The sequence below is a fragment of the Phaseolus vulgaris genome, chromosome 8 (assembly GCF_000499845.2).
Source record: "Phaseolus vulgaris cultivar G19833 chromosome 8, P. vulgaris v2.0, whole genome shotgun sequence".
Classification (NCBI taxonomy): Eukaryota; Viridiplantae; Streptophyta; class Magnoliopsida; order Fabales; family Fabaceae; genus Phaseolus; species Phaseolus vulgaris.
In genome coordinates, this window is record NC_023752.2 from 52,994,572 (window position 1) to 53,005,603 (window position 11,032).

The window sequence follows — 11,032 nt, forward strand, 5'->3', positions numbered from 1 at the left end:
AAATAACTTATTAAAATATGTTTTGTTTGTCATTTTGGATTTGATTTTCTTATATCTAATGTGATTGTAACATAGTTATTGCTGAAATTTTGCAAGATGTTAGTTCATTTTGTTTTCTAAAATAAAGTTAAAAGTCACCATAACTTTTGAACCCAAAAAGATTATATAAGAGTGTTTCAACTGATAATGAATTCCTTAACTAAAATGAAAGATGTGAATACATAATGTTATTGAACCTAATTAGGAAAAAATGAATGTGAAAACATAAGGTGTCCTAAACTGAAACAATGCTAGGGTTGAAGGAGGAGAGAAAGAGAGTGGGTTGGAGGGAACAAACAAGTGTAGATTCTATGAGGATAAAATGCCAAAACTCAAAATCCAAGAACCAATAACCTGAAGCTAAAGGGTTCCAAGTTTTTGAGTGCAAACTTACGTTCACGTCCCTCTCATGGGCATTGAATGAAACCCCACCTTATAACAAAGTCACTTTCAAAAAGACACTTTCATTGTCCCTCTTCACCTTTTTCCCATACACACATGAAGAAATATGAAGGGTTAATACATTGGTGAATCCCAGGCCAAGCCCTTCTCTTCTCAACCTTCCTTTTTTTCTTTTATTCTCCAAACATCACACATAACACACTCACCAAATTATTATTTTCAGACTGTAAATGAGTTGGAGGGTCTATTTTCACTCCATAAATACCTGTTTCGTAGGCCAACCCACTTCCATATTTTGCATCCTTTTTCTCTTCACTCTTCCCTTGTACCATAACACCAAACCACTACAAATACTGTTCTTCTCTTTGCATAGGTACAACATCTACCTACCTTCCTATCTAGACACACACCCCTTGTTTCTTTCCCTTCTGTCTTTGATTATTATATATCTTCATCTTAGAGACAACAAAGCTTAATATTACATATAGTTTCTGTGATTACATGTTCAGTACAAATCGTCAAGCTTGATGACCATTTTTTTCGAAACTTCTTTGGCTATCCTGAATAATTTCATCCATTCTTGAAGTGACCCAAAAGTAAATATCTACTTTTGGTGTTTTGTTTTTTCTTTTGTAACTAAAAGTTTCTAGTGGGTAGGTTGCAGGCAGAGATATGGAGTTTCCGAACGAAGCAATATCAGAAGGGTGTTCTCAGAAGAAAAGTGGAAGAGGGAAAATAGAGATCAAGCGGATCGAGAACACCACCAACCGGCAAGTTACCTTCTGCAAACGTCGCAACGGGTTGCTCAAGAAGGCTTATGAATTGTCTGTTCTCTGTGATGCTGAAGTTGCTCTTGTTGTCTTCTCAAGCCGTGGACGCCTTTATGAGTATGCCAACAACAGGTTCATTTCTTTTCAACATTCAACGCACTCACTCTCATTTCATATCTTAACAATCTTTACACAACTATATTTTAAGGCCTTCTTCTTCTTATGCTTATTTTCTTTTCTTTTCTGGTGTTACCTCTCTCTCTCTATATATGTGTGTATATTATATAATATAAACAAACTTCTGTACTTAGAAGTTCAATTTTGAAGTTGTATATATGAGAAATTTATATTAAAGGAGATTAATTCCTTAGACAAGTGTCAATTTTCAGAAATTACTCTCGAAGTCTTCCCTGAGATATCTATCATTCTGTCTAGATCTTGTACTCGTTGCTCTTTCACACGTCTTCCCAGTTTAGAAGGGTGCAGATCTGTTTAAGCGATAGAAATATAGACATTAGAGTGAAACTATATAAAGTATCATATATATGTGTGTGTATACGTGTGTATCAGATGAAGAGAAAGCTTTATTTAGGGTTACAAAGATTTGCAGGTGAGGGATCTTAGCTTCCTTGTGTATGTTCTCATTCAATCACCATGCTGTGATAAGCTTTACCGATCTCTCTCTCTCTCTCTCTCACTTTCATTCTTTATCTCTCTTAATTTCTCTCTCTACTTGTCAACCATCAAATCTTAAAAGGATCTACTGCACAAAGCTGTCACGCACTCAATGAACCCTTCTTGTTTCTTGCTTGACTCTTCCTTAATACTAGTACTACTTCCACTTATTTGTCAATATATGGTGATATAACACAAGCACCTCACCCAATTGGGAGCTAGGTTTTAGACTTTTCACTCTTTAGTCACACCTCAATCACTTCAATTCCTTTTTATATGAAAGAAGTTCAATTCTTAATTACAAGATTACATTACATGGTTGTGCAAAAACTGCAAATCCAGGTTATCTTCCAACTAAATAACCTTTTGGGAGGAGGGAAAGAGGCTTTTTAAAAAGAGATCACTTATATATATGATATATAATACATATCTGGTGTTATAGCATCTTTTTTTTTTCTTTAACATCTTTAATTATAATACAATTTTTGGTAAAACAGTTTCTCTTTATGGATACCTTTTTTTTATTTGAATACCATGAGTTTACAAGAAGAAATCAAATAAGATATTAGGGTCTCCATTGCAACACACATGAAGTGTTTTTTTCACAGGATTGGTGACGTTTTTCAATATCTTTAAAAGTCTGAATAAAGTTTTCATCATGAATTGTTTGTAGACAAAGTAAATGAATTTAAAGTAATAAGTATATCTAGAGTTTCGTGGATGTCAGAATTTGTTTCCCATTTTAGTAAATTTTGTCCTTTACATAAATGGAGGAAAGTATACTCTGGTTAGGGTTTCCCACCAATATGGTGATATTATCAATGTCCATAACTACTCGTGGATCAGCAAGAGTATTGTCTACCGTTTTCCATCTTCATCTCCATTGATCTTTTATTTATAATTATCAAGCTTATTTAGAAAACTGTAAAATCTTTGAAAAAGAATTTTCTTTTTGATAAAAAAAAAAATCTGAAAGAGGTTCTACATCACAGTGATTAGAGACTATTCTGATTTCTTTACCCTAAGTAGCTAAAAGTAACGTTATGATAACAGATTCTAAGAATGGCTAAAGGCTAATCACTTCTCTCTTTCCCATATTTTGATTGCTTTCATCTTTTTGTGGAATAAAGATTCGCATTCATCACGTCAATTTTATACCCAACTCTTTCCATTATGAGTTTTGGACACTTCAATTAAAGGGAAAGGTAAACTTACACCCACTCATGCAACCGTCTCTTCCTGCATATACCGTATTATCTAACTATGGTTACACGAGTAACCAGTTTCTGTTTGAACTTTATTGGGATATTTTACGCAGTGTTTAATGGGATATCTTAAGATTACACCTTTTTAACTCAGACCTATGTCACCTAAAGTTAATGTCAAAGAAGACGAGTTCATGGTTTACCTGTAAAACACAGATTAACAAATCAAATTTTTGTGTTTCTATTTGTTGTATTGTTTGCAGTGTTAGAGGAACTATCGATAGGTACAAGAAAGCATCTGCTGCTTCCTCAAATGCAGAATCTGTGTCTGAAGCTAATACACAGGTAAATTTAATCAGTAAGTAAATCAAAGAAAAGTTAGAAAATGCTCTCTCTGTGGCTATATATATATATATATATATATATATATATATATATATATATATATAATTAAAACTAAAACCAATTTAGAAACAAAATAGCTCAACTCAGTATTTTCTTGTTTCACAAAAAATTGTTTCAAAAAAAAAATCATGAAATAGAAAATAAGTTTAGAGACAAAAAAAATAATTAGTTGTTATAGTGACTAAATTAAAGATAATTTTAAAGACTAAATTTTTTTTTCGTTTCTAAATTAGTTTATATTATTGTTAAATTCTAAATTGGTATCCAATTAACTACCAAATTTAGAATCTAAATAATTGGTAGTTAAAATCTTGGTAGTTAATTAAATATCAATTTAGAAACTATTTAACAATAATATAAATTAATTTAGAAATCAAAAAAAATTTTAGTCTCTAAAATAGTCTCTAATTTAGTCACAATAGCAACTAATTATTTTTTATTTATAAAACTGATTTCTATTTCATGATTTTCTTGTAGTGTTTCCTATCATGCGTTCTTCTAGCAGCAAACATGATTTGAGTTTGAATTTGGGATTTTTTTGTTTGTAAATAATGTAGTCTTTGTTCCAAAAAAATCTGTTTGAGTTTGGTGAGTTAATTCCCATCATCTTGAATGATAAATTCACCGTGTTACGTTTTTCTTGATTTACCTTATCTCCATCGTGTTTTTCTCAACATATAATTTAGTTATCACAAGAAGAAAATGATATTAACTACTAAGTGTTCTAGTTAAATTATGTAATTTTTTCCTATCACTAAATTGTTATATACTTATACTGTAATCTGTTCACAAAGGTTACCTAACTACACTACACTATTTATCAATATCAGTTTTATCAGCAAGAATCATCCAAGTTAAAAAGACAAATCAGAGACATTCAAAATCTAAACAGGTGAGTGGCTTTTCTTGAAGTATTTGGCAACATCTCTCTCATGAAAAGATCACCGGAATTTCTTGCTTAATTAATTCCAGGCACATCCTTGGTGAAGCTCTTAGTTCTCTAAGTCTAAAGGAATTAAAGAATCTTGAGAGTAGATTGGAGAAAGGTTTGAGCAGAGTTAGATCCAGAAAGGTACAATATGAAAATGAAGTATCTTATAATGAGTTAATTAGTCAAAAAACTATAGCAGCTGATAAAGATAATTTGAGTTAGTATCTTGAATAAAATTATTTTCCTTCAAGTTAGAATTCTCTGTATATATTCCTTTCAACTGACCTATACACACCAATGCAATCAACTTCTTTCAGCATGAGACATTGTTTGCGGATATCGAGTTCATGCAAAAGCGGGTATGTACTCATCATTCCTTCAATTCAAGCTATTCATTTCTACTTTACTTGCTTATTACACATGCATAGTTTTTTCTTTTATCAACCAAAAAGAAATAAATAGAATAGAGATATTTCAGGTATACGAAGTGTACCTAAAATAGTTTTTCTCTAAACTCCTTACTCAAAACAAAAACATAAAAACTGATAGTGGCAAAGAGCTCTTATAAAACTCCACTCACGAAAATACCACCTAACAATTTCTTACATATTTCATGCATATTAGATGTTTAAAACACCAATCAAAATATGAACAATACCATGCCTTCAGTGAAAATTTCAATGTGATGTATCGTATATGAAGAAAAAATGCATATATCATAAAGTTTCACAATATTGAACATGATTGTGTAATTCTTGTACTTATTCAAATAGGACCAAGAATATGAAACTAAAGCAGAATAAACCCATCAAATAATTAACTTCAAATTCAAACTCTTCCAAAATTATGCCTGATATTTCTATGATCGATCTTTTCTAAGATATGCATGAAAAAATGCAGGAAATGGAGCTGCAAAACCACAATAATTTTCTGCGAGCTAAGGTTTCTTCATTCTCCAAGACTCTCTCTATATATATAATGTGTTTGTCCTAAATAGTTAAGTGAGAATATATGGTTGGTGTGATGATTGGTGCAGATAGCTGAACACGAGAGAGAACAACAACAACATATGACAGGAAGTGTGTGCGAGTCCTTACCACCTTCACAATCATATGACAGGAATTTCTTCCCTGTAAATCTCATAGATTCCAGTCATCAATACTCACGTCAAGACCAGACTGCTCTTCAACTTGTGTAAGCACATTCATCTTCATCCATTCCACTATGTTTGTTAATCACGAGTTAATTGTTTTTTAATGCCGTTTAGTTCACTGTGAGTGTGAGTACATATTAATTATGGGTAATATCTAATAAGTTCATCAAACTTTCGTTATGATAGATTTTAAATACCTCTGATACCATATTAAAAAAAACAATGAATAATTCTCTGTTTGTTATGTTTTTTCTATTAAATCAGAAAAGAGAGTCAAAATATATATAAATAGTACATCTCTTCTAGGTCTAACTTTTTTTTTATCAATAATAATGAATAAATAAATATGAAACATTTCATGGGTGAACCAATCCTTATACAACTTACCAAAAACAACCAACTAATAGAAAACCAACTAAAGAATTCTAAAGCCTACCAAACTACTCTACCAAGATTCCTTGAAACCATACACGTACAAGCTAAAACCAAAACTAAATCGAGCGTAGGCAAACCAAAGGTTCAAGACACCAATCCTAATAAGAAAAACAAGCAGATGAGATTTTAGATGTGATCCAAGACCAAATTTTCAATTGAGTCAAAGAAAAAGCCTCTTAATGATTCATTACTCCACCTTTAAAGACAACCTTGTTCCTAACATGCCAGATTTCACTAACCATCGCAATCCAGACATTCCCGAAGACTAAATTGACATAATTAGGTGCATTACTCAAGTTAAACAGTAGAAAATGGGAATGAGGATTAAAAGAATCAACTGACTTCAACCCTAACCACGTGTAACAGAGACTCCACACTAACCAAGCGAAACGACAACCAAAAAATAGATGAAGAAAATTCTCCTCTTTCCCCGTACAAGCTGCAAATGATATCTTCAACCATAATCTCACGTCTGGCCAAATTTACTTTGGTTGCGATCTTGTTTTCCAACACCCTCCTAGCAACAAGATGAGCTGAAGGCAAAACTTTAATCCTCCAAAAAGCCTTAAAGAAATGTTGATGCTCCCCTTCAGAATCTCCTTTTAGGAAAGCATAAGCTGACTTAACCGAAAACTTGCGACATCTTTCCAGGTCCACTTATCAACTTTATCTGAATCAGGCACACATTCTTGCAGCACTTCCAAAAGTTGATCGACCTGGTTCTTTTCCCAGACAAAAAGACTCCTTCTCCAAACCAAATTTCACTTCCACCCATTGTTAACCCCCACAATTATCCAACAAAGCTTCTTTAGAAACACTAAGCGGAAAAGCCTTGGAAATTTTCTCTTTAAGGCTTCATTATCCACCCATTTGTCCTCCCAGAACTTAATAGATTGCCCATTTCCAACTTCCCAAACAAAATGGTCTTTAAAACTCCTGCCCAATCCTCCAACTTCTAAATTGCCTTCAAATCTCTTCACCAGAGGGAATCTTTGTTGTTTGACCCATCCTTCAAGTTTCATCAACCTCTATATTTAGACTCTAAACCTTTTTCCACAAACCACCATTTTAGGTCTAACTTAAGAGAGAGAATGTAAAGAATCAATAAGGACTAAAATCGTAAAAGTAAAAATAAAGGTTAAACACTTGTACAAAATAGAAACAACTAAGAATTAGAAGAGACAAAATTAATATTAACTTTATTTTAGAAGCATTATATCCATATCTTTTGATAGATCAAGATGGAATTTAACAAAACAAGCTACACTACTAGAAAATCATTAAATAGAAACTAGTTTTAGAGATAACAAAATAATTAGTTGCTATATTGACTAATTTAGAGACTAAAAAACGGTTGGTATATAAAATGGTTTCCATTATTAATAAAAGTTTATAAAATAGTTTCTAAATTGGTAACTAAATTAGTTACCAAGACTTTAATTACTAGTATTTTAGATTCTAAATTAGTCTCTAGAATACTCATGAAGACTAATTTAGAATATAGAGTAATTAGTAGTTAAAATTTTGTTAGCAAATTTAGAAACTACTTTATAATCTTTTATTAATAATAGAAACTACTTTAGATATCGAACATTTTTGTAGTTTAAAAAATGATATCTAATTTAATCAATATAATAACTAATTATTTTGATCTTTAAAATCACTTTCTATTTAAAGATTTTTTTGTGTAACTAGTCATTAGACATCAGTCTAAAATTAATAGTTAGTTATCATTAACTTTTTACGTGAAAATTAATTTTAATTAATAAAAAATAAAAATAAAAATTTTCATATCTTTTCATTGTTATGGTGCTTAAGAAGAAACTTATTCAAATATATCTTAATTTCCTAGTCTTTTTTTTCAGAGAGAATTTTATTTATTTTTTATTGATAAAAACATTATTTCTCTATTAGATTTTGTGTTTTATTTCATATGAATTAATTAGCGCCATATTAAAATTTGTATGAAGGTGTAAAAAACTTGAGTGTATATATATTGTTTGTCTAAAAATATTTGCCAGGTTTAAGTTAGGGATAAAGTGAACATTGTTGATTAAAAAATTATAGTTCAAATTATGATATCTTTAGGCATGACTACCTCTTATATACTTTTTAATTTGATTTCAATCCCCCAAAACTTCTTTTATAATATTTTTCTCCTAGTCCAACTGTATAAGGCAATTGTGACTTTGTCTTCAATTTTCAACCTAATGAACTTGTAAGTTATTCATTTATTTACCCCTTTTATCCTACTTTTCAATACTTTTTTTTGGTTATTTAAGCTTCCATCCCCCATCCCCCGAAATAAAAGAAATTTTCATATACAAAATAATGATATAGTATATATATTTTCTTACTAAATAAAAAAATAAAATTAAGAGTGCTTCAATTCTTATACAAGAGAAAACAAATCTTGTAAACAAAAACTGCATCCAAAAGTAGAATAAAACAAAAACAACTATGGATAATAATGGATGACTATCAATAAGCCTCCCATAAACAAACCAGAAAAAATCAAACTTGAACCTATTTAAAACTAAATGACAATGTAAATAACATCAAAATTGTGATCATCTCCTCCATCATTTTTTGTTGCTTTAAAACTAGTTTATGATATAAGATCTTTGCTCATTTTAAATTTATCCCTACTGGATTTTTATTTGATGTGAAATCTTTAACCCACTTATTTTACTCGATAAAAAAACATTTAAAACATAAAATTATTGATTTATACTTTCAATCTTCCACACACTTCTTTTACAATATAGAGTGAACATTTAAAACATGAAATTAGATATTGTGATGTTTCACAATTAACGAACTATTATAACTATTATATAGTTCATGATTTTGAAACTATTATATATAGTTCATGGTTTTGAAAGATGACTGTCTATGGCAACATTGAAGGAACATTTTGATATGTTTCTGACTTGATTTTCACCTTTGGATGCAGCTGATAACCCTATGTTTTGGTCCATCTGAATATGGTTAGGTTGCAAGTGGTGGTGTGGGATACGTATCCCTAAGTTTCCTGAAGAGTGCCCTTCCAATTTCCTCTGCTAAACTTCTTCCAATGGAAAGCATAAGAAATTAAAGCTAGAATCTGCATTTAGTATGTTATATATATGATATTGTTTCTCTATCTTCCAATATGTATAATTTCTATAATATTCACTCATACCATATTAATTTGTGTTGTATCTTTGGTTGGCTCTACTATATAGTATAAAATGCCTCTGTTTGGAGAAGTATAACTTAATGAAAATATTTGTGGAGTCCACATAACTCATCAAATATTACGTGAAATGTAAACAAAAAATAATAATTAATGATGTAAACAAAAATTTTAGACTGTGGAAACTTGTTTCTTTTTCCAAAACTAATTTTCGTAAATTGTAGGAAAAGTAGGGATGTGAAGGTGTAAGGGAAGAGAAATATTACTTGTTTAATTTGTACAACTAAAAAAGAGAAAGAGAGATAAATTTGGATTTAATAAATAATGTGGTGTCAAAAATATACACACAAGATTGACCTTGTTGTGTATTAGATTTCTTTATTAGATTATTTATAAATATAAAAAGCAAAAATAGAAATAAGGAGTGAAGGGAGTGTAAATAGAATGGGCTGGGATGAAATTGAAACGTTGGTATCATGTATTGGGCCGTGTTTGTGCCCAATGTTTTAACAAACCCAAAACTCTCAAACGCAAAACACTAACTAAATAAAGGCAATTGCTCCCTGCACCATATCAATTTGGATGTGCACCCAACAAAGTTTTTAAAATCCCATTCTGCCCTTGTTTTCTTTGTTCTGAAAAAAGGTGCAGGGCTGAGGTGTAGAGGAGGTGTTGTTGGTGTGGTGGTGGAGGAATCATTTCACTCTTAATTTCGGCTCACCTTCTGCGAAGTGTCCCCTTCTCCGATGACTTCGTTTGTTGTCGCTGGGGTGCCTCAACGTTGCTTTCGCCGCGGTGTCTGTAAGGTTTCGCTGTTGGCTTAGCCACGAGAACAATAAAGATGCTTGGGCTGCTCTTCGTTTAAGTCTGTAAGCTTCCGCGCTGCCTCAGTAACCAAAGAAGAATAAAGGGTGTTTGGCGGTTGCTTGAGATTGAGTACATATTTTACCAAAATCCTAATTTTTATTTCATTAAAGATATTTTTAATTTTTTTTCACTTATACATATTAGGTACAGTTGGAAATGATCTGGTATAGAAGTTTAGGGTCTATAAAATTCCAAGTGACATATCATCCATTCACAAAGTTGTATAATGGTTGTTGAAGAAAAAAACAATAAAGGTTGAGAAAATGTTGGGTTATTATAATATCAATTTTTATTTATTTTTAGTTAAAAATTTATATTATATTTAAAGTTTAATTATCTTCTGTGCATAGAAATATATTACTTTTTTTCTCTTTTAATCTACATTACTTTTTTTTCATTTTTCATTTTTCATTTTTTTGTTTTTCTTTTTTTAGTCCATGTTTGTTTTTGTTTTAATCCATTTTTTATGATAAAAAATATATTTCAACACCTTTAAAAAAATATCATTTTACAACTCGCTTAAATAATATAATAATATATATTAATATCTTAAGTTAAAAAAATAATAAAAAATTAATATATATATATATATATATATATATATATATATATATATATATATTGAATGTGTTGGTTGTTTTGTATTAACAGATATAAAAATATTGTTTCACTATCATAATGTAAAATAATACTTTTTAATAATTTGGCATTTATGTGTCCCCGTGTTATCATGCTATTAATTTTATGGATGTGATTCTAAACAATAATAAGAATAAGGAAAAAACGAAATTACAGGGGATAAAAACTTAACTAACTCTACTTTTGAGGCATAAGAAAGGTTTTGTCAATCACCTTTATTTATAACAAAATATTAATTGAATAAAAAGTGTAAATAAGCTACTTAACCACTAAAATAATATATTCAACTTAATAAAGTTGATCTTTAGTTTAATGGGCCTTGTATTGGATTTC

At 30.3% G+C, this 11,032-nt stretch overlaps 1 protein-coding gene across 6 annotated transcripts; it reads left to right on the top strand.

Annotated features, from left to right (window-relative positions):
* The first annotated feature begins 505 nt into the window (after nt 1-505).
* On the top strand, nt 506-9,283 carry LOC137826296 (agamous-like MADS-box protein MADS1). 6 transcript variants are annotated; one of them, XM_068632212.1, is made up of 9 exons: nt 506-814; nt 1,099-1,343; nt 3,355-3,436; nt 4,327-4,388; nt 4,469-4,568; nt 4,745-4,786; nt 5,328-5,369; nt 5,464-5,621; nt 8,972-9,283. In XM_068632212.1, exons 2-9 carry the CDS (start codon nt 1,114-1,116, stop codon nt 8,973-8,975), a joined length of 720 nt encoding a protein of 239 aa, XP_068488313.1. In that variant the 5' UTR covers nt 506-814; nt 1,099-1,113; the 3' UTR covers nt 8,976-9,283. The 6 variants fall into 6 exon arrangements, with proteins under 6 accessions (XP_068488313.1, XP_068488309.1, XP_068488315.1 ...); XM_068632208.1 differs by having other exon boundaries at nt 675-814; nt 9,011-9,283; XM_068632213.1 differs by having other exon boundaries at nt 716-1,037.
* The last annotated feature ends 1,749 nt before the right edge of the window (nt 9,284-11,032 follow it).